The sequence below is a fragment of the Pygoscelis adeliae genome, unplaced genomic scaffold (assembly GCF_000699105.1).
Source record: "Pygoscelis adeliae isolate BGI_AS28 unplaced genomic scaffold, ASM69910v1 Scaffold14, whole genome shotgun sequence".
Lineage (NCBI taxonomy): Eukaryota > Metazoa > Chordata > Aves > Sphenisciformes > Spheniscidae > Pygoscelis > Pygoscelis adeliae.
The window spans coordinates 4,122,266-4,146,944 of record NW_008825109.1 but is presented as its reverse complement, the minus strand read 5'-3'; the positions used below and the strand labels follow the sequence as shown (position 1 = coordinate 4,146,944).

The following is a 24,679-nucleotide window of genomic DNA, read 5'->3' as shown; positions in this document are numbered from 1 at the left end:
CCGCGCAACCTGCTCTAATGCGACCCACTCTGAGCAGGAGGCTGGACCAGAAGACTTCAGAGGTCCTTCTGACAAAGCTGATCATGCAAGTCTGTGTGCTACAAACACCTTAGGCCCACAGGTGAATAAATGTGCCACCACAGGCACAGCAACCAATGTGTTGTTTTATAGTGCTGTGGCCTCTTTTGCACATTCAAGAGGAGTGGGCAATGCATGAGCAGAAACATCTAGCTAAAGGGTAGGTCTGCGCTGGGGAGCTGAGCGCATGGCTACCACAAAGGCAACAGGACTTGCATGCAATTCAGGAAAAAAAGTAAGTATGGCTCAATCGTGTGTAAGGATTTGAGAAGTGATTTACATCTGACCAGCTCTGCATAGTTTTTATTCTCTTTGTGTGATACAGCTTCCTTCATGGTCTCATCCCTGTCTGGTCTTGTTCAGCCACATCCCATCTCTCAGAACATAGAATCCCACAGAAAATCCAGCTTGGTACCTCTAAACTCTGCTGTGTTTTGAAACTTTGTTTCACCTTCAGGATACTGATGCAGCTCTGGGTTCCCTTGTTTGTGCCTGCAGTCCTCATCCAAACTCCTGAGCATCAGGTTGCTGCTTGTTCCAGACCTCAGCTCTGTCCACCAGGCTGGACTTGCCACCCAATGGTCTATGAAATTAGAGAGCTGAAGGATTTTATATTTTCTATGCCTTGTTGTGGGATTTGGGATGTGTGTGTTACAGCGTACCTATTTCAGCTTGATTATTATTCTTATTTAATGTTTATCTCACAGACAAGTGACTCTTATTCCCCATAAGAAATCTCATAATTTGTGTGCAATGAGAGTAGCAATAAAGAATTCATTTGAGCAGCTTGTTTCTACTTGGCCCATTCAATTAAAGACAGTCAAAAGCATTGTTCAAAAAACTAACCCAGTCAATTCCTGTGCTTTTACAAGTACCAGTAAATCATATGTAACTGGGCAGGCTGTTAAATACAATCAGTCAAGATGAAAAATAGGGGGCCGGTGTTATAGCTTGCAGTGTAAAATGTGCTTCTTCTAATCAGCTTTTGCAAAATCTAGACAACGCAACCTCAGCAGGAGGGAAAGGGATGAGCTAAGGTCAGCTGAGGGGGGAAAAGTGAGGAGCAGTGTGCTTGCAGGGATGGAGGGAGAAGAGTCTGCTGCTGCTGTGTTCCCCTTTGCAAACACTTTCCATTAAAAGCTGCATGGTGAATATGTGGTGGGTTACATTCGTGTTGTTCCTGTACTGAACATAGGGATATGCAGCACTACACTGCAGGTGGAAGTGAGAGGTTCAGCTGCAAGTTTTCCAACCTCTTTCCTGGGAACCACTCTGAAACATGCCGTAGCACAACTCTGTGGGGAAGCGGCAATAAAATGCCATGGGATCCATGTCAAATGACAGGAAGAGAAGGAGTAGCTGTTTCAACTCTTCAACTAACGTTGGATGTTCTGAGTTACCCTGACATTTTCTATTCAGTCCAAAGAATGGTTTGTTTTGTCAGGTTTATTTTTTCCTTTTGTTTTTTTTAATACCAGATAAAGAGACTTTTTAATATAGAAAGAAAAAAATCACTTTCAGACCAGTCAATGAAATAGTCCTTGTCCTTCTTTTTTTCTTATCAGATTGACTTTAAATTTGAAATAAACACAAAGGGAGAAGCACAAACGTTGGCAGTTTCTGCTTCAACAAATATGTAGTCTTTCTTCTACATCTACTTATTTATTCACAGTCTTTCAGTGTCTTATAGATCACAGGATGTAGAGAGTCTCTAGAGAGAATTAGACTGCTCTTATTCTACAGAATCCATCATATTTCCAGCTTTGCTCATTTCATCTCAAACAATGCGTGCATGGATGTGTCATTACTCACCAAGGACACGACTAGTCGTGGGTATCAGGGCAAAGGCAGCAGAAAGCTTGAAGTGGCTCTCTGTGTCTGAGTGACTGAAAACACTTCCTTGGGTTTTTTTAAACTTGCAGTCTGCATTAGTTAGTTAACTTATAAAATATGCCTGAGAACAGCTGGAATCTGACTGAATGCAGCCAGTCCCATTGAATTGTTAATGATGTCTACAGCATGTTAGGGTTTGTTTTGGAATAAATACTCAATGCGTAATTTGTTAGCATGTTTTCAGTCTGAAGTGTGAAAGCAAATTGAAGCCTATCCCACTGTACTGGCTTTTAAAGACTCAGAAAGGTACAGGCAAATACAAGCACTGATTCTGCAGCAGCTCTTGAGAAGATGTCTCAGATAAGGTGTATCTAGCTCTGGTTCCTAGGCTAGCATTCAGCAATGATGGAGGAATGGAGAAGTGGCTTTGTCTGCTGTTTTTCCAAGTGATTGCTGAATGATTTAACATGTCTGGAGTGTTTCGCCTTGTATTTCTAATGATTTTGTCTTTGCTCCTTCTGTTTGGTTTGAAGCAGGCTGTGTGTGTTAATTAGGAAATGTAAATACATTTACAGAACTCTGCATTTGGATGCATCTTTCAAAAGCAAATGCGGTAACCACACCAGTAGCAAACACGAGCAAGTATTTATTGTCACAGTTATCTTATGGCCTGGAATATCCATTTCTATGTAAGTATAGCTTTTAAAAGAGAGGAAACGTTGGGAGATTTGTAACCTTAAATGGAATGTAAATTCATATAAAAATCAGTAGTTTGTGGCTTTCATTCCTGGCTACCAGAAAGACAACTTCTCGCTCCATGAGCTTCCGTAGTGGAGCAGGTTGGCAGAGCCTTGGACGCTGTTCCTGGAAACCTGGAAGATAGTGGTGGTTCCTGCTCTGCCAGGAGCCTTTTGCTGGGAGGCTCAGTGCTAAGAGCCTTGATTCTGCAGCCAGCAGGGATAAAGCTAACGTACGGGCATTTAGCACAGAGCTAATTGGAGTTCCATATTTCCAGCCTGTGGGCAATAACACTAAGAGTTTGAAGTAAATTTTGTTCCAGGTCAGAGTTAATACACATTTTAAAAGACAAATTTAGAACAAAATTAAAACAGTGTACAGGTTCAAGAAATACACACTTGTGGTGCTTAATTTCCTTTTATAATTATTTTACATATTTTTTATTATTTTATCATTGTACGCACAACAACTTTTGACATTTCAAAATACATATGACAGTGAAAGTATTATTTGAGGTTTTACACGCGTTCAGGCCCGTAATAACAACTGAAATGTTTGTCTTGTTTCCTGAGTTACAGTGGAGCATCAAAATTTTTGTGTACATTATAACCTTTGAGTTACTTACAGTACACTCCGAGGTAGAAAAGATCAAACTGTATAACCTCCTGCTGCGCCATACCCTGCAGTACAACATTATGCTGATTATCACACCAACGCTCTCCTACGGATTTTTTTTAAACCTGAAATTCTAGCTTTCTGTGAAATGACAAATTCAGAGCCCAAGCTCTTGTCATTTAAAAATGAATTTTCCCTGCGGGAACTTCTCTTGAAATCAGCATGTTTTCTGAATGTTTCTCTTTTAACCAACTAACAGCTGTTGTTTCAAAAGAGAAGAGAAAGAACAAACCCCATTTTTAGAAAAACATTCAGCACAAGCTCTTATTTGAGGTCTGATGCCAGGGACAGCTCTTCACCTAAGATTTCCCTGTGGGTGGTAAGCTTAGCAGAACGATAACAGTTTGCTGCTGCGGACTGTCCTTTGTTTTGCCTGCTGCGTGCTTCCTAAATCCTTCTCCGCTAAGGAAGGCCACAGAGAGGCCACCAGGACTCTTCTACTTATGAAGAAGTTGAATGATCACTAGCTCCATGTGCTTCTCTCCCCGGCCCCTTCCCAGCAGGGCTGTGCTGTGCACTGGCTCTTCCCTTGCTACACAACCCCTCCTCGCTTCCCCGGTTGCTGCCTTGCCACCCCTACCAGACCTTAGGAGCTCTCCTAATCTTGTAAACTGAAGGAGGACGGTTATCCTCATTTCCCCCCCTTGTTATTAATTCTACTCTTCTGTCCTTGCCAAGATGATACCTATTTACACCTTTGCTCGCAACCTGCTCTGAAGCTCTGCAGATCTCCCACCTTCCGGGGCCGATGTCTCCCATGCAGCTGCCCCTGACAGGCACTACCATCTGTACCCGCGTGTGACTCTCACTGCTCACCGTAGACCTTGCCTTGCCCTCTGCAGAACGATGGTGCTCGCTGGGCTTCTTTGCTTCATTGCTCTTTTTTCTTGCAACCGAGCTCTATTTGGGGAATTGTTCCTTGCTTTTTCCTTAAGGTTAAGAGGCCAAACTAATTTCCCAGGTGTTCCTCATTGAAAATGTCTCAAAAACAAAAATAGGCCCCTTGTTACTGCTGAAAGCATAAGGAGAACTTTTTTTTATTGTCTGTGTTTGACATTTCTCATAGCAAAATTTACAGAGGAGCTTGGTATATGGCCCATTTGTGCATCATATTTTTATTTTGAAAACGACAGAAAAACTAAGGCCTCATTGCCATGAAAAAGTAAGGCTTAAATCTGTAACCGTATAAACTATGCCTTATAAAACAAGCTCTGGTTTTGTCTCACAGCTCCCATCTCAGGTTGCTTTCGCTTAGTCCTTAGTAATGAAATGGCGCTGTAAACTTATTTTATGTCCTGCTCTGCAGTAAAGTACAGTGTAGTAGGTGGCAGACACAGGAGATCTATATGCTCAGTCACTTTACTGTGAAAAGTGTTGATCACAAATGAGAATCGTAGCCTCAACATGTCCAATTTACAAACAGCAGAGAAAATGGAGATGGACCAAAGTAAAGGTATCAAGAAGAGTTCAGTCTTTACCAGCCCCTGATGACTGATGGTGCGGTTTGCCTATGAACAGTGGGAGGGAGTCAAAGACCATCTTAGACCTTCTCCTGTGCCATCCTCCCGCAAATAGTTGGACGCAGGGCTTGTGCATGTGCTCTTCACAGAAGCACTCTGCAAGCAAATGCTGAGAGACGGTGCTAGAAAATACGAAGCTCGGCTTCTGGTGTGTGGCAAATGCTGCGTCTGCAGCTCACTGCTTGCAAGTCCTGATGCAGGCAGAAGTGGAAGGGTGAACTGATGCATCAAAAATAAACCTGATACTGCAACTGTGACTAGCTGTGGCTTTGGAGAGGGTGGAAAACTAGTCATCCAGTAAGTGTCCCTGAAGGTTATGATCCCCATATAAAATTATCACTTTTCTCCACTATTGAAAGAGCCAGATCACATTTGCATTAAACAAAATGGAAGACAGCTTTTGTACTGCCACTGTCTTTAAGCACCACCAAGAAAATATGGGTTTGTTTTCCTGCTTCAGATACTTCAGATTCTGTGGGACATTTTCTTACAAGATGTCTGTAAACATACTCATGAGACAAGTGAAAGTTAGTAAGGCAAACATTGTTTTTCCTTTATGACAAGTGATTTGCCTTAAATCTCTCTTTTTCCTGTGTATCCAGGGGCTGTGACACAGTCCTGCAGGCTAAAATACAACCCCCAGCAAACACTAATGGTAAAAAAGGAAAGCAAACAGGAAAATACATTAATGTCTCAGGGATTTTCTTTTTCTTGCTCTTCCTTCTTACTTCCTTGGTGAGTGTTTTCTGCATGAAATCCTGTGGCTGTGACTGTCACACCATGGGCAAACCAGCAGGGCAGGGCTTTCATGTTATTGCGCTCGACATGGTCCCCACAGCTATTTTGATGGGAGTTGTGGGCGGGCAGGAGGGGTGAGCTGAGCTTAGGTGGCCGCTCTGGCTTTCAGATGAAGTTGTATCATCTCCCTCGTACAAGAAGCAGTTGGTGACTGCAGAGCTTGGACAACTGACAGACCGTCCTGAGCCTGTAACCAGAAAGCTCCAGTGGTGGGAGGAATAATAACAGACACTGAGTTGTGTCCCACTGAAAAGTTAAAGGAAGAGGAAAGGCTAGCACGAAGTTTCTGGAGATGATAACCCAAGAGCTCTGGGGCGTCATGCTGTCAGTGGGAAGAATTAGTGGCTGCAGAAAAAAGGATAAATGCAGAGGTCAGGAGTAATCTGGAGAGCTACAAACACAGAGAGGAGATGAGGGAGGGCAGGCAGCCTGGCACATGCCTGGATCGTAGATGAGCACGAACCAGGTGTTGGTTCAGCCTTGTGGACAGCAAGGCAATGGTATGGCCCTGTTCTGTCCTGCATTGGCACAGTGTGTTGTAGGTTTGTGCACTGAATGTGCGGCACCTCTCTGGCCCTGCCTGGCTTACTGCACAGGCAGAGACCCACTCTCCTGTGGGTGCCACATCCAGCACAGCCCTGACACATCCTGCCTGCTTCTGGTTCTGCAGAAGCCTGTCTCTTGCCTGTGTGAGACCCTCTTGGGAAAAAGTTGGTCACCAGAAAAGGCAGTTTCCTAACCTGGGGAAAAAGTTGATAGAGCAGGGCCCTGCAGGTAACTTGTCAGCTTTGTGCAGTCCTACTTAGCTTCTCCTCCAGCCCAGAAGATCCTTGGCTGAGGATGCACAGCAAGGTAAAGAGACAGAACACAGAGCTCAGAACAGATAGGATGGGCTACCTGTGTAGCTGTTTGTGCCTTAACGGCATTTGCCACTGTGCAGATGGCTGGACAACCAAGATAGTGTGTAAGACCTTCTTCTGACCTTCTTTAGTGCCGTGCATGTCAGCTCAGCCAGTCATGCTTGCAGAAGTGGCAGGTTGGCATCCGACACAGAAGTACTGTGTAGCATTGTTCTGTGCGAAGTCCAGGATGTGTGTTGGTGAAATACTTAATGTTTTGCCATTCTGGTATGTATCTTAGTGACATAGTTCTGCACAATTGCAAACAGAATTATAAAACGGGTTTCTTTCTACCTTTATTTTTTTTTCTAAAACAGGTCTGAAGAAAGAAGTACAAAAAGATCAGGATGCTAACAGACCAGCTGTCTCATCTCCTAAGAGATCAGCAGTAACAGCCACCAAGCTCCATTCACCAGGTATTTATGAACCCAAAAGCACTGTTTCAGGGAAGATTTAAACTTGTCAACTTTGCATCTCTTGTTAACACACTAAAATCTGAGACCTACAATTGTTAAGTGAAGATTGATTGTGTCCAAGGTTCATTAAGCTGGCTGTGAGTACAGCAGACTTTTTCATACCAATGCATGAGCTGAATAGACTTATGTTTTCTTTGTTATAGCCATGCAATCATCTCTCCTTGAAAACAAAGAGTTATTGCTATTACATGTTTAAGGGCACAGGAACTTTTTTTTTAATCATTATAATTTTCTTATATAAAAAGATAACAGATAGATACAGTGAAATAAAAGACACCTCAGACAATTACCTGGAGCGATAGTATATTACTCGGAATCTACTCTTACTGTTCCACAGAGGCGCTAAATTTCTCAGGCTATTTCTATGCATAATTGGAAAAGGGATTATCCATAGAAATAACCTTCAGAGTGCTATTGGGGCATTGTCAACTTACCCCTCAATATTGGGCACAAATACATGGTTTTAGCATTTCTAAAGAGTACCTTTGTTTATTTACTAAAATGAAGAGAACTTATGTCTATTTATGTCTACTAAGTGTACATTAACAAAGGTATAAGGTACCTAAAGGCTTTTGTAAGGCTGGGCTTTGGCTGATCTAAAGGCTTCTGAAATGAGTGGTCCCAGTGATTTCATTGTGCTTGCAGTTTATCTTCTGTTCTGTTACCTCATTTTTCAGACTCTACTTAAATAATTTAAATGTCATCTCTACAGCTATATGATACTTGAGTTATAATTATGGGAGGTAGAACCCCATGTTTCTTCATTTCATGGTAAAGTATAAAACATGTAGAACAGCTCTCCAGCTCCTATAACTTGCATCGAGTCTCTTCATGTTTACTAAACTCAATACCTATTCTTCTTCTTCCTAACCCACAAAATCAAGAAAATGGAAGGTTAAATTTAATATTTCCAGGCACCAACAGGACTTAGAATTCTTCTACTCACTAAGATACTACGGTACAAAGATGAACTTAACACTGTCCTCTGAATCATATAATTTTCAGGCTATTTTGCACCCGATGAGATCACCAAGAGAGATCCAAAGAAAAATTTGTTGCGGAGAGTGCCAGACCAGCAGCTCACCAGCATTTATAACAGTGGGAGTCCAGTTTAAGCACCAGCACTGATTGTGGCTGTAGCAGCATGTTACAGCACAGCTGATTTGCTTCCACTAGAATTAGAAAGCAAAATGAAACATAGGCATATTTGTACTGTGTATTTGTATTGTCTTAAGGAGGCCTGCGTTTCCACAGGTAACTTAATGATTTTCAAGGCTTAAATTTTTGGCATATCCAATTCGTGAGGCCTCAAATGTTTCTTCAGTCTCATGAGAGGTTGAGTAACTGCCCTCTCACCATCAGACTGATTTCGGATTTCTTAAGCTTGGTTGTCTGAAATTATGGCAATCTAAAATTGTTCATCACTGTAAGGATCAAATAGAAAAATAAACCTCATCTTCATTTGTTTTTTTTAGAGTAGCCTTTAGCATTATTTGAAATAACAACAGCAATAACAAAGCAATGAAGACAGACAATCTTTTCACCTATTTAACAATTTCACAAAATAATCAAAGCCGCCATTAAACAGGACAAGGAATGAGTGTAGCTGGGGCTAAGGGGCAGTAGCACAGCCTTTCCTCCATCAGGATCACAAACTCGTGCAGCATTTACACTTCGTGATAGGAAAGCATGTGTCCCCCAGGTAACTCCACCACAGCTACATGTTGCCATGGAACAGGCTCTAAAATTTCTGAGTGCTGTTTCTAGGTTGTTTTCCCTCCGTTACTGGCCTCTTCACATGCAGTTCCTTTTAATCAGTGCTGGTTTTTGACTGTCATACAAATTTTTTTTTAGCCTTGAATCTAATCTTTAGAATTTGGATCAGTCCTCCTGAAGACTTGGCAAGGGAGTTTTGAGATGCAGAGCCTTGTAGGGATCTCAATTTTATCTATTGATGCAATACCATTCCTGAAATCTGTGTATAGGAGCAGGTGGACATGGATGCAGGTGCTCTCCTTCCACCCCATTGCAGGACGGTGCCATGGTGCCATCTGTTTCTGACATCTGTCACTCTACAGATTGCTTGTTATCAATCCTCTCAAAGTAATTTCCTCACTTTCCTTACCAAAATGTCGGAAATTGGACAGTTAAAAGGCAAATAAATTGCATTCCCCATCTAAATCCTCATGGACCGTGGTAATTATGAGTATATAGTTGTTATGTCTCCTTAGTTCAAACACTCAGGTAGATAAAAAAGACCCGGGAGTTTTGAAGCGGATCAAAGGGGTTCAGTGATTTCAGCGTACACTGGGTCTGCCCCCCTGGTCCCACCATCAGCGAAAACAACATTCAGGATCAGGGCCAGCATCATTAATATATACCCTGTTTTGTGCAGAGCAACAGAAGAGAGACATCAATGGCAGAATAAGCTTAGTAAGCTGCTTTTCAGACCCAAATGAACCAAGAAACTCAGATTTATCCCTGAGGAGAATAGCAGTTTAATTTACAAGGACAGCTTATGATACTGACAAGGACAACATAGAGATGTGCACTTCAAATGTTCCAGTGAACAGGAAAGCTAGAAAAATATAAGACACAACAGCCTGATGGATTTCTGTTTTAATTAAGAAGACTGATATTAAATTTAAACTAGACTGATTTCAAGGGCTTCCCCCTACACTTCTCCCTATGTCTTCTGTTGTAACATCACCACACTGCCTAAACAACCCAAGATTTTTATACTAAAAAGACAGATATTTATGGCTGTTGCTTTTATGAATTTCTTATTTTGTGATAATACTTACTGCCCAGTTAAGAGCCCCTTTAAATGAATGAAAGAGTCTGTAAGAAAATATCATTCCTGCAGAGAAAGGTATACAGGCTTTAACTGACATGAAAATGGACAGAGGGCAACAGCTATGCGGGTGGAACTCTCTTAATGACAGGAAGTCCGATCTAACATCCCGTATTGTATTATTTAGGTCTTGCAACATCATTAAGTTAGTCTTGACATGTTACGAAACCTGGTATTCCTCTTAGCAAATCATGGGCACAAAGAGCTTCAAAGGCTGTTTTGCACTTGTGGCTCTTTGCAGTTGCAGCATGAGATACTTGGAGGCATGAGGGAGAATCTCTGCTGGAGCTAGCTCCCTGTAAGCTTAGCCTGGAGCCAGAACATAGTCAGGCAAGTTGGAAGATATGCTCCACACAAGCTGGGAATCTGAAAAAGTAGGAATATGCTCCTGGGGTATTGCTCTGACAAAGCCATACTGCTTCCCTGCCTGATCTAGTAAAAGTGCCCTAAGGATCCACTTGCACACCCAGGCCAAGGTCTTAAAGATCTAAAATATCTAAAGCACATCTGCCAGAATTACCTCTGGAACAATGCTCTACTTCACAAATTGGCTCAAACTCATACCATCAGATGCATCTCTGTGGAAGGATTCTTCTGGTTTTTAGGAAAGGGGTAGGTAATATCCATGGCAGAATACTGTCCCCTGTTACATTCATTGCTGAGGACTGGTTGGAGACATTTTTCTATATTATTTTTCAGGAACTGTATATTACAAGACTATAAAACTACAAGATATCCTTTTTTCAGATTCTTGCATACCCAACCCTTTCTGCTAACACAGAAATGTTCATTTTTCATCTGTATCCAGACCAATGTCCACCATCTCTAGTAACACATGGGAACAAGGTGCCTGACTCTTATTTTCTCCCTCTTTCTTACTGACTGTAGCCCCTAGGCTAAAAGCTTGAGACTAGTGGGAGGAGCTGAGGAAGAGAACCAGAGATTCCTGGCCAGTATTCAGGAATGAGCTAAAAAGCATCAGCTGAGGAAAGAGTCAGGGTAGCAAAAAGAATCAGTAAGCTGTGCAAAGTTGTTGTCCAGCTGGCCGTAAATGTTTGCAGAGGAGAGTTCTCAGAAAGCTAAGAAGATAAAGACAAGACAGATTGTCCAAGCAGTGGCTTGAGCACCGTGACACTACCAGAACACTACCCCTTCTTGCTTCATCCTCGTAACTGAGTATATCCAGAGAAGTGGATAGTTGACTCAAGCAGGATATGAACTTAATTTAGGATGAAAGCCTCACTTCCCTGAAGTGGCTTATCATGAGTAAGCTTCAGGTCTTGTGCCATTCATGTGAATATGACACTGTATTTGAGCTGATATCCTAAAGACAAGCTACACCAGTGGTTTCACATCTTTATACAGGATCAGGCTTGCTTCAAGCCAACTCGGAGCACATCAGAGGAGCCAGAGTCTGTCTGGACCTGTTTCTGCAGGCAGAACATATAGTGATTCTGGTGTGACTGATGGTGCAGAGAGAGCAGCCATGCAGAGCCAGTGGTGTAACCAGTCAGCATTACGTGGTACCTGGTGGCATTTCTGTACATATCTGGTTTGTGCTGCAACTTTAGAAGTGTTATAAAGGGGAGAGCAAGGGGAACTGGCAAGGTAGACTGCAGTATTGTTGATAAGAAGAAATAGTGATATCCCAATAGCAAGCAACCCATGCTGTGTTTGCATTCAGGGAAGGACAGCTCCAGCCCCAGCCCCACATTGTCCCATTTGGAGGCAAAAGGAAATCTGCAAAGGCAAAGTAAATCTGGCACCTCTGTCAAGTCACCAAGCTTGGGGTTCAGGTGGCCAAAGAAATTGTGTGTAGAGTGTAAATGTCATCCAACTGTTTTCCACATCCACAATAGGATAAGCTGAATCACAACCTGGAAGTGCCCATTTCTCTCACTGCCATGGAGGAGAGTTCAGCATCACATGTCAAGATGCAGACCTCTATTCTTGTAGATGTCTAACAAAGGTGAGATGAATCCTTCCTCTAACGACCTCAGTTCTCAGTAAGACACTCTGCTCAACTCGTAGCAGACCTTCAGACTCAGGGCCTGAGGAGACAGTACTGTTACAAAGCTTTGAGCTTTGGCCCCTAGGGAAACAAATCTCGCTGTGCTCTTGCTTTTTTTGAAAGTCATTACAGATCTGTGTGAATGCTACAGACCCTTTTTCCTTTTATAGGACTGAGTCCCAAAGGCCTTAGAAACACATAAAGGTCATGTCCATAGATATAAAGTAAGTGACCCTGATGGTCTTTTCTTCTCTCCTTTGTAGGACATCCCAAGCAAAGGCCAACCACCCCAAAGAATGGATTCTCCCCCAAACCAGGAGAGAGTCGAGATGCTGAAAAGCAGTTCGTTCAGAGATTGAAGGAAAAGTGTGATGAGCAGTCCCAGCAATTAAGCAATATTCGAGATGAGCTTAAAAGGGCCAGCTGTGGCTTCGATGTCTTTGCTATAACAACACAGCACTTTTTCAGGCAGGTAAGTGCAACGGGTACTTCTTACCATTGGAAAGATATTTGGCCTTTACACCAGTCACTTGCCCAAATTTATTCCACAGTCGTTGAAATTTTGTTCTTGGGAGCAAAGCATGTAATTTCTTTGCAACAGTTATGAGGAGGGAATTATTATTTGATGCCATGTATTTGAAAATCAAAGTTCGGGAACTTGGAAGAGGAAGAGTTGTGACTGAAGCATTTGTCACAAGCACTGAGGGGTTTCAGGATATTTTTAGGAGTGAAGCAGATGCAGAAACTTAGAAGTCCCAGTCCCTGACCGCTACAGCTGGAATAGAAAGTATAACTGAGATACTGATACTTGCAAACAAATGCAAAAACAATCCATGCATTCAGTCAACCAAAGGTGTTGGATGAAGGAAAAGATTTGCTTTCTCACAGTACTTACCTACTGTTCCTGTTCACCACAGATCAGCAGAGTGGTCCCTGTTACAGAGGTCCCAATTCCCACAGAACTTAGAATAACATTATCTCAGCATTTAGGAGATTACATTCAGCAGGTATAGAGAACATAAAGAAAATGTTGTCAATAGTTAGAGAAGCTTATTTATTCACTAAACCTGAGACAAAATGAGTAACATTTAAAAGACGACCACAGTAGCCATGAAGGACTTGTAGGTACTGCTTGTTTCAAAAGCTGTTTAGTGATCTGGGAAATCTAGCTGGGCTCCGAGGTCCAGACCTGGTTCACCTGATGCCCATGTATTTTGTACCATCCCAGGTTAAGCTGGTGTCCCAATTACTTTGTAAAACAGGCAGACGATCACCAGCAGTAGGACCCAAGGTTTGGATAATATCCTTGATTGCCTGTTTGTCTACTTTTGGAATAGACAAGAGTAAACTTTCAGCATTAAATGGGAGAAAGAAAACCAAAAAACAAAACACAGATTCAAACAGTCTTTACTAATTCTGAAATACTTTATTCAGTTATTTTTGTTATGTTAGCGGGAAAGGTTACCTTTTGAACAAATACTGTAGTTCACACTTTTCCTGAAGCAGGAGCTGATCTTGCTGGGGGGAGCTTCACTGAACTGAAAAAGTAGGGAATTTTTTAAAAGTACTAAATATTTTAAATATCTTCCCAGGGGATTGTCCCCCTCTATTTTTCTTTAGTCTTGACATTTCTGGGCTTGATGGGCATTTGTAAAGCTTTTTTTTGCCTTTTTTTTTTTGGAGCCGACTGTGGAGTGTCCTTGATTAAAGCAGAGGGAAACAAAAAAGGGCAGAGCAGTGTCTGCTCAGCTTTGTCTATGCGTTGTCCACTGGGGAGAGATTTTTTCACCTCATGCCTCATTCACAATTTGCTGAAGGAATTCTGGAAGCTTGGGCATATCTCCTTCGTCTCCTCTGTATATGTTTTAAATGAGAACAGCTGCTGCAGCTGAGCTTTGAGATGACTCTCATCTTGTTGGTGCATGTTAGATCTGTCCTGAGAATGTGTCTTACATTGAACACCTCAGGGGACTTTATTTAATAGAGTCGTCTCCAAGTCCTAGCTGGGCATAGCTGTGCCTCTTGTTCCCAGCTCCTGTGCACTATCAGGCCAGCTGGGGGTTTGCGGTAATACTCCTCTGAGTGCCTGGAGGGCTTGGAGGTAAAAAATAATATACCTGTGGAATTTAAGCGCCTTCAGGCTTGGGCAGGATTAGATGTAGATTTTTTTCAGATCCACTGCTGGACTCGCTTACCTGTGTTCAGCCTGAGTGTCAGTCCCTTCTGGGCTTGCCTGGCTACCCTGGAGTATATATATCTGCACTTCACCGTTCTGTGCAGTGCAAGACACTTGTGTCTTGCTGCTCGCTGCTGGGAGCCATGTAACATGGACCTCTCCCAGGCAAAGACACCCCTGGCTTCCCTGGGTGACAAGCTGCACAGTCAGCATGAGCCCAACGGTTATCCATTAGGTACTCAGATGTGGTACCTGCATTAGGAGTACGGTTGCTTTAGCCTCCATTTTTAGTGAATGGAGGCAGGTGAGCACTTCCAGAAGACTATTTACACCCCAAAGATCTGAATTTCTGCTTGAGGTACTTGCCTGTCTCAACTGAGGCCTCCAGGGAGGCCTAAGGCTGCTGCACTTTTAAATTGGATGCTTAAATTGAGAACCTACATGTAGTGGGATAATCCCACTACTCAAGCAATTGCGTAATTGGGCAGTCTGTCTTGCAACATAGACACAGACTTCCAAGTTTCTGAGTGTCATTTGAAAATACAATCTGTAGACATTTTCTGAGATGGCATTATTTTTTGAAAGCTTGAGCAAAATTGCATTGGCTGGCTTTAGGGCAGCATGGAAAAAGAAACTTTTCTCATTATAAAAATAATAATAAATGTGTGTGTTTGTTTCTGAGAAGCCTGCAGGCAAAATGGTTGAGGTCTGAGTAGAACTGCAGTTTGGCAAGGGAATAATATTCGTTCAGGAACAAGGTGGGGCCTTATTCCAGAGAAGTTTGGGGTTGATTTGTCCAACTGGCAGTTCTACTTTGCTTAGCAGAGGGCCCAATCCTACTTTGCTGCTAGGGAGCCTCTTCAGGCTGATGGTCACCCATAGCTTAATTTTAGTATGTCTCTCTCTCTTTTCTTATATCACACCAAAATAATGTCCAAAACATAGATTTTTCTCTGAATTGGAGCTGAAATCTGTTGGAAAATGTGCTCCCAGGCAGCGAGGACTGGACTGAGTGTTAAAAGTAACCCAGGGACTAGTGTTTTGCACACCAGTAGGAGTCTCCCCATGCCCGTGGCTCTCGTCTTGCTCACACTGTTTCTGTTCTCTCTCCAAAGTTGGGAAAAGCACCAATGCAAGTGGTCCAACAGACATGTTTAGCTGAAGAAAGAGAGTGTCAATATGTAGTAAGGAGTGTTGGCCCACACCGGCAGCTTCTTTGAGTGCTTTCCAATTTTAAGCACTTGCTATAGCAGCCTTAAGGTTGCTGCATTGCTAACCCATTTTCTTTGGGTTTTGTTGGATTTGTTTTCTGGCTGTTCCAGGCCACTGCTGAATGGTATCTGGAATCATCTCTCTTTCTCAGCTGAAAATGCTCTTAGCAGGCAAGATTAATTTAATAGGCATCAAGGAGTGCACAACATGTAGCAGTGCTTAATACAGACCCATTAAATGACAGCTAAACCAATTTGCTGTCTTGGGAAAAAGCCTCGGCAATAGAAGCAGGTGATGGCTGAGGCAGTGGACAGAAAAAATTAAAGCAGTGGTTCTGACATAAGCATTTAGCTAGTTATGAAAAGTAATGATTGCAGTGCTTGTGGACAGCATGGCTTCTAATTATTATTTAATTAGCACATTAATTAGTTAAGGCCCTCAGATATGCATGCATGACTCCTGTTGACTTTGGGGACCGCTTCAAACTTATTCTGAAGAGGAGCAGATTGAGTTTGTCCTTAATGTTGGATGTTCGTCATGTCAATACAACCTTTGTGCTGTGAGGGATACTCCAACGTGAACAACTGACTGGTGGAAGTTGGAGTGATACCGTGAAGATGATAGCATGAAGACTTTTTAGAGCAAATACCATGAACGGCTCCCCCTGACTTGGGTCATTCCTGACCTGATCTGGCTTGTTAGCCCAGTAATAATGACAGTCCTGGCCCAGTTTCAGCCCTGTTCAGCAAAGTGGCCAGCAGCAGTCCCTCTTGGAAGTGGTAACAGTGCCATCTAAAGGAGAGTAGCCCAAAGTGAGAAATTCTGGAGGGTAAATCATCCTGGACATAAACAGGGAGAAAAAAAATCCACTTTCGTATCTCTAGTACACTCAGAGCAGACGTGTTTCTGCTGAGGACTGTCGTGGCCAAACCACGCTGAGGCCCTGGAAACTGGGCTAATGCCTTTCTGCCAGTACAGTATGTTCTAACAGCTGAAAAGCGGAATCTGGTTAGCAAGTTCTGCCTCTGAAATTTCAGATTAGGACTCCAGATCTACAGTGCATGTGAGAGGAAGGGATCCTTTCTGGGCTGCGGACCCCAAGGGTGGGAGCAGGTTATGGAAAGGGTTATGCTGGTGTAGTCTGTCACGTACTCTGCATGGGCATGGAGGGGTTTCCAGACTTGCAGCATGACCTTGTGCTGCGGTCTTCATCATGGGGCGGGGAAACTGCTCAGGAGAGGTCCCAGCACATAGGCACAATCAGATCAACTGGGAATGGGTGAACCACACAGATGCCCTGAACAACAGCTGGGACAGCGCTGCAGTACTTGATGGTATCCCAGCACTTTGTGTCTACCAGCATTGGGAAGACGTGTCACCAGTAACCTCTGTGTGTGTTTGTCTCCATACCTGAGTTGTAACCCCCTGAGCGTGGGTTACTTTTGGGTGGGTATACAATACACAATACAATACACATCTTCCAGACAAGTAAACACTCGTAGCAGCGTCCTGCAAAATCTAGGATGGGCAAGGAAAAACCTTTTCCCCCATTCAAATAACTGAGATATGTGTGTGCTTGTGTGTATTTTTCAGAGTAATATTTCTGTCCTGTGAATGGACAATACGCCACCCAGTGTCATGTAACTACCTTGTCCAAATGCTAATGACCTCTTGTGTTAGAGGCAAAATCAGTTGCACTAGTTATAAGTTGCTTGGCACTTCCCACCTTAACCTTCAAAACAGTAATTTGGGCTAACATTTCAAGTGCTTATCTCAGGCTGAGCTGAAAATGGTTTATTTTCACAACTGTCTCTGAGAATGAGTTGAGGACAAATCTGTCCATTGTTTGTGCCTGGTGGTGGCACAGTGGTAAGAAGCCAGCACTCATCAGAAAGACTGACGTTCTGGCTTTCAGAGGTACTACTTTCCCAACATTTGCAAAATATGTTAGAATATGGCCCAAGAATAGTCCTTAGAAAAGTGCCACTCCTCCCTCATCATTATTACAGCTTGGCTAGATTTCCTGTATTGAGCAAGTTCAGTCTTTTCTTTGCTCCTGCTGGAGACCAGAGCAGTCAGAACAACTCAATCTTTTCATTCTGTATCCTGGAAAAAAATCCGGTTTGGACTCATCAAAACCTGACAGTTTAGGGATATGAATCAAAAACACTTTATTGCAAGACAAACAAAACACTTTCTTTACTTGGGAGGAAAAAAATAGAAAGAAGCTTTGTCATCATTTAGGGCTTTCTAAACTGCTTTTAAAATAGAAATGCGCAAGATTTGGTATTGGGGGCTACTAGTTACAGTAAAACAGAGTAGTAAGAATCAAGAGATGCTCCTTTACTTGCAAGCGTTACGATGAAGGCTCTATAATGCAGTTACTATGGGACCCACAGGACACTCACATGTGGTCGATCTGCCCAAGGAATGGATCGGGGTTTGTGAACTGAAGAAAGTTGCCTTCTGTAGGCCCCCTGCTTATTTGCTATGGATGCTAAAAGACAGGCAGTGAAAAGGTAAGGAGCTGTAGGAATAGAAACCTTAAAGCAGCTGAATGGTGGATCTACCCCACAGAGTGGACATCCATCCGTCTGGGTACTGCACCGCTTCACTGTGCTGCTGCTGGTTTTTGGATGCAGTCGCACACCCATCAAAGGGGCATTGGGGTGTGAGCTGGCTGGAGTGGTGATGACGATGGGGGATATTGGGTATTGCAAGAAAACAGAGAGAAATGCCCCGCTGAGGGCTTCCAGTGTGGGCAGTGCGTGAGGTGGGAGTGGGGGCGGGTGGTACAGTCTCCCACTCTGTTCATTTTAGCTGTGTGCTCCTGGATAGCGCAGGTCCCACAGCAAGATTTCCTCTGTGATGTGGACTCACTTGCACAAGCTCCTTCCTCACTGCAATGGGGCAATTAGGTAACCTCTGCCTCTGAGGTTCACCCCCTTCTCCCGGGTGTGGCTGGATCTCGCTGCTCTGGGCTTGTGCCCTATAGCCATATGGCTGAGGAGGAGAGAAGAACCAAGAAAGCCATAAAACTTGCTGGGCTGACCCTATCGCTAATACGATGGTTTTCTCAGACCCTGTCCTGCAGGGCGAGGAGTGGGAGTGAGTAACTCACCCCCAGGGAAGCAGGCAGTGAGCAGCAGGAGCGATGGCATTTGGAGGGGCAGGAAGGGAGCAGTAGCAAACTCCTCACCCTGCCCGAAATCCTGAGGCTGCAGAGCAGGCACAAAGACTCTGCAGAAGAGTATTAAGGGGAAATGTGAAAGGCTGATGTTTGAGCAAATTCAGGTGGGAGCATAGCTGGGAAAACGGTAGGTGAAGAAGCAACTGCTTAGTAAAAAGATTGCTTCTTCCTTTTGTGTCAAGAGGAGATACCTCAAACATGCTAATTGTGCATGCTTTCAGTTGAGTAGGAGTTAAAAGTAGAACAAATGAAAAGAATACATATATATGCATGCACACACATATATATAAAACTGGTGTTAATCAAGGGTTAATTATCTTCACCCAGCAATTGGCCACTGGGGACTGCACAGTGGAAAAGGAATAAAAAGGAGTGCTTGGGGGATTCCACTTGTGAGATGTCGGTAGAGGTTTTTATTCTCTCCCCGTAGCTTCTGTTTCCGTTGCAGTGTCAGAGGACAAGCCCTGTCTGGACCCATTTGTGCCGGTGGAGCAGGCGCTGCCTGGCTTTGCCTGGCATGGCTGGCCATGGCACACCGCTGCCAGCACTTTGGAGATGGGTTCATGGCAATGCCAGACTAATCCTGATGGAAATAACCCACTGACTAATAACAACTAATAGGCAGGGGGGGTCAGGGAGGCAAGTGAGCAGGAACCTGTGGGCAGCACAGGCAGCATGCGCCAAGCTGCAGCTGAAATGGGGCTGTTCCACAGGGCCACTGGCAAAGTGGTGCTGGGACAGGGGGGAAGGTTGCCCAGTGGTCCTGCCTGACCTCTCTGTCTCTCCTTTTGGAGCAGTAACTCATGCTAGGCAGCGCTAGAGACGCGTCACTGCTTTTGATTTCTGCACCTGGGTGCACCTTCAGTGCTTTACTCTGGATGGTCACAATACCATCCAATGCACAGCACTATCCTCAGGCACCTTGTACTCAAAAGGGTCCATGTAGGTAAGACACAAAATGCTGCTATCACATCACTATGTAGAGCTTTTCGCTAGTGAATACAAGTGTCCTGGGTCAGCCTCAGCTGGAGACAGACCAGAAGGGTCTCTCACCAGCTTTGCAGCCAAACTGGCAGCAAATGTTAGACTTCTGCAGATAGATACCCTACACTACTCCCAGACAGCGTGGCCTGCTCTGCTTCAGTCCCTGCAAGACAGAAGGAAGGAAGTGCAGGGAACCTCTTGGCTTCTCCCCGTGTCCTCAGTGGCTTTCTCACAGCCACTGCTGTGACAAATAGTGCAAATCTTGGTTTTGGGGGGTGGAAAAACATGGTTACCTGGGAAGTGCTGGGGTAGTTACATGGCCTTGTTTTGAAACAACCCCCCAATTAGAGTATGTTTGTATACCTTGGATGGAGAAGAATTTTGTTAGTTACATAGAATCATAGAATAGTTTGGGTTGGAAGGGACCTTTAAAGGCCATCTAGTCCAACCCCCCTGCCGTGGGCAGGGACATCTTCCACTAGATCAGGTTGCTCAGAGCTCCGTCCAACCTGACCTGGACTTTTTCTTGGGTTGGGGCATCCACCACCTCTCTGGGCAACCTGTGCCAGTGTTTCACCACCCTCAGCATAAAAAATTTCTTCCTTATATCTAGTCTAAATCTACCCCCCTTCAGTTTAAAGCCATTCCCCCTTGTCCTGTCACAACAGGCCCTGCTAAAAAGTTTGCTGCCATCTTTTTTATAAGCCCCCTTTAAGTACTAATAGGCTGCAATAAGGTCTCCCCGAAGCCTTCTATTCTCTAGGCTGAACAACCCCAACTCTCTCAGCCTTTCTTCATAGGAGAGGTGTTCCATCAACCTGATCATTTTTGTGGCCCTCTTCTGGACCCGCTCCAACAGGTCCGTGTCTTTCTTATGCTGAGGGCTCCAGACCTGGATGCAGCACTCCAGGTGGGGTCTCACCAGAGCAGGGTAGAGGGGCAGAATCCCCTCCCTCGACCTGCTGGCCACGCTTCTTTGGATGCAGCCCAGGATACGATTGGCCTTCTGGGCTGCGAGCGCACATTGCTGGCTCATGAGGTTTACACGGGCCCACTTCTCGAGCTTGTACAGGTCCCTCTGGATGGCATCCCGTCCCTCAGGTGTGTCAACCGCACCACTCAGCTTGGTGTCATCCGCAAACTTGCTGAGGGTGCACTCAATTCTACTGTCTATGTCATTGATGAAGATATTAAACAGTACCGGTCCCAATACGGACCCCTGCGGGACACCACTCATTACCAGTCTCCATCTGGAGAAAAAAAAGCAATAGTGACTAATGATTCCAGCATCCAGAGACTTTGACACTCTTGGATCAGTACTTTGTGCCAGAAATGTATCAGCAGCAGTTGCTCTAAACATGTGAATGTATGTTCTTGGTACAGGCAGTCTGCAATGGTGCTTTCATAGACCCTGTGTGGCTGCTGTGCATGTGCAGTGGTTAGACCTGTGGCGGGCTAACTGTGGAGCTATTAAGTGCTTTAAACCCATTTGTAACATCAGACTCTATTCACCAGATAAATGGAAATGATTGTGAACTGACTGGGAAGTAGGCATGCTTTTCTCTGAATTAATAACTTTCTTGTCTCTGAATTAATGATTTTCATTTTCAAAATTGTCTGAACAGGAGCTGTAATATTAGATGTTTCTAAATTACCTTTTCTGGACAGTTGAAGGGATGAGAAGTCTGCACCTTCCTCGCAAAGTGCTTGGTATCAGGCAGCTCCAACACCAGCAAGGTAGCTACAGGATTCATTCAGGGCCCACAGACATGTTGAGCAGTGCAGTACGGCAGTTACTGCTGGACACATACTGCAAAGGCAATTTCCCCAGCTCAGTCGGGTTTCTGGGTTTTTTTTCTTTGATTGGTTCATTGGTTTCTCTCCACAGATACTCTACCAAGATTTCTAGTAAGGATGTAATGGAACAAAGACTTTGCAATTCATTGTAGATCAATAGGTGAAAGGTTCATATATGAAAGAGTTAATCACACCAGCAATTGAAAAGTTTTTCTGCTTCCATGAGAGAATAGAAATATTTAACAAATGAAATTTTATAGATACCTTTCAGGGAATTTTGTGAGGCTGGACAAAGTTTTCACTAAGAGGGAGCAAATAAGGAATCTGTAACTCTCGTTAGCAGCAGGGTGGCTGAGCCCTGGCCTGTCTGGGTAGGAGGGATCCCGTGCTCTCTTTGGGAGTCAAAAAGCTGAGCCTCCCTTCAGAGACAAACCTTTCAATACAACTCTTGTTTTATACACATATTCAGAATGTTTCACTTTCATTTCAGTGTATGATGAGACCAAATGTCAGTCTATAAAGTTGCTGTAAAATGGGAGGCCGTGCCCCAATTCACAGATAATCTTCAGAAGTAATTTCAAGACCAAATTTTTGAACAAAAGTCTAAGGGAGGTCACAATCAACCTAGAAGGGGGGCAAATACCAAGTTACCCACACAGAAGAAGCAGTGACCACCGAGTTACTTGACACTTACTTACATGATGGCGGTTAATTTCCAGTAACCTGTCCCTTTGGCAGATCCATGTCCCTCACGCCCATGTAGCCAACCTCAGGCATCACCTGATAGCTCAGTCTGTTGCTCCAGCCTCACGTGGAGATGCCTGTTGTAGCATCCCAGCGTCTCTCCTGCCCTTAGATATACACCCATGGCCTCCCCTTCCTTCTCCCTGCTTGTATTTTTAGACCTCTGGCAGTTATACTTTTGTTTGGTGGTTTTACATTACCTCCGGGACAAAGTGGCATAGCTCCATTAATATAGACATGTCCAATAATGACATATATAGGCATCATAACAATAATGGCAATAATGATCAGTGCAATAGAAATTAAGTTTGTTTAAGGGATCTTACTGCTTCTGCAGCCTAGTAAGAGGAATGATTTATTATCCATAACAAAGGTCTGGCAATGCTAAATGTCCATCAAACCAACTATATGCCAGCTTTTTAATTGCAAAAATAGCAGGCTTGATGTATAATTGCCTTGATCTGGTTTTAGCCATCACAAATCATAAAGGCTAGTCTTACTTGAAAAATCAATTTTTATCTTCTTATTTGCCAATGCAATAAAATCTGTTTAAGAGACATTAGCTTGTTGCGTTTAATTGAATTACACCGAACAAGGAACAAAAAGATGTTGTCTGGATTGAATTGGGTGTGTTAAAAACAGAAAGCACTTGGCTCACTTAATGTATTCCTTTTAGTTAATATTTGACCTCTGTATAACAATCTTATTAGAATTTAGGACATTAACGTTTTTATTATTCCACAGTTATCCCAACAGAGTGCTAGGCATTTTGCAGACGGTATAAAGATGATGTTCCAGTCCTGGAGTGCTTAGCATCTAAACAGGCAATAACCCAATTAAAACGGGGGAGCCAAAGTGACCGAGTCTTGGAGTTTACCATATGGCTAGTTTATTCGGGGATTTATATGGAAAGATAGTCACGTGTTTGTGTACCTGCACACAGGTACACACACCTGCATGCAAGCACATGTCTACAGTCTGTTCTGCTGTCTCAGATATCCTCTGGGAAGACATGTTTTCAGCGCGCATATGGAGGATAGGGCTGGAGCATTGCAGGGCCTGGGAGCACCAATGGGGTCCCAGTGAGAGGCACCACTGGAGAAGGACCAGACGGTGCAGTGTCCTGCCATCACCTAAGTGCAATAGTGAGGGCAGGCAAGAAGTCAAAGCAAAACCACATACATCGGGAGGTGCAGAGGCAGCAATGGTTGTGCGTATACAGCTCTCTATAAGCTGTAGAAGAGAGCCCAGTGAGTACCGTTTCCCTTCTGCAGACAGGGATATTCCCACTGTTCATGTTCATTTACACCAAACGGGTGTGATGAATATTTTACATCCCACACAAGTTCGTCCCACCTGCCCTTGGTGGTGTCTTCTGTGGTACAGCACGTGTCTCTGGGCTGCTGCAGAAATGAGCAGCAGTACGTGTCCTCAGCAGCACCGCTGGGCTGATGGCTGCCTCCGAGGCAAACAGGCTGCACAACTATTCTTATTACCTCACTATGATTTCATCTGTGGGGAAAAAATAAGCTACATTTCTTCCTCTTTTTTTTTATTGCTTAGTACGCTGAGAAAAGGGACTTTGGTATATATAGTGTAGAGAATTCTCTTTGGAGAGACATAAAAAAGGAGCATGTTGTGTAATTGTATATATTGACTACTACTGCTAAAATAAGGAGGCTGAAGTAAAACTGAAATTGTGTACATTTATCACAAGTATAAACATCAACATCTTGTCCATTAAGCTAACAGGAGACAATCACGAAGTGTTGTAAAGGAAAGCTAAGATACCTTTATAGACAAATAGAGAGAGAGAGAGAGTAGTAGACTGAATGTGACGTGAGCAAAACTTAGTCCTTAATGAAGTGTTTCTTACCTTTGAGCTAGAGGTGAATAGGTGTTAGAAAGCAAACTGGAGGGCTCTCCTCTGCTCTGCGATGGGCCTCCTGTGCCAGTCAGAGCAAGGGGCTCAGTGCGGGGCCCAGTCCAGCAGCCACGGGCGCAGTGTAGGTGTAAGGTGAAGGGGGTCTGGCCTCTCACAGAACCCACATTTGGTCTACAGTCAATGGACAGACCCAGAGGGATGCTTCCCCTCGGGGGACATATGGGGGGTGTCTGCCCACAGATCGTACAAGGAGCCCTGGCACCTCTGGTGTGCTGGCTGGGGAGTGCTGGTTCACCACCACTTAGCAGAGAGGTGCCTGAACTTGGCCTTTTTCTGGGGCTGTGCTTGAGATGCCTTTATACATCTGACGTTTGGTGCCACAGATGCTTGGCTGCACACTGCAGGAGGTCCCTCTTGGTCCTATAACTGTTCTGTTCTGTGCAGGAACTCGGCTTCCCCAAGAGCAGAGAAAACTATTTTTTCCCTTAATCTGGAGTACTGCATCACCTGGCACATGGGACATTCTTCCTGTACCTGGCATAGTCACCTTGCTCAGGCCGAGCCTTAGCTTGGAGGATTGGTCTGACCACAAGACCATTAAGTAAGTAGTGATCCCTTCAGCAGCTGAAGTTGGCTGCATTTCTGGACATGGCTTTTGGACCTTCTTGAAAAATCTTTGTGTAATGTTGAGCTGCCTGCTTTAAGCTGCCCCACATTTAACTCCAGGCAGGAGATAAGCACCAAGGCAGGACTTCAGGCAGGAGGCAAAGCCCCCCAGCCCTCTGGAGAGGCACTCTGAGCATGCTGCG

The 24,679-nt window shown here is 44.0% G+C and overlaps 1 protein-coding gene across 1 annotated transcript in view; it reads left to right on the top strand.

Annotated features, from left to right (window-relative positions):
* MTUS2 (microtubule associated tumor suppressor candidate 2) overlaps positions 1 to 24,679 on the top strand; it is a 203,713-nt gene that overhangs the window by 134,399 nt on the left and 44,635 nt on the right. Inside the window, exons 5-6 of the mRNA XM_009327746.1 lie at positions 6,859 to 6,957; positions 12,146 to 12,354. Of these exons, the coding sequence (XP_009326021.1) occupies positions 6,859 to 6,957; positions 12,146 to 12,354 (308 nt within the window). The remainder of the gene's footprint in view (positions 1 to 6,858; positions 6,958 to 12,145; positions 12,355 to 24,679) is intronic.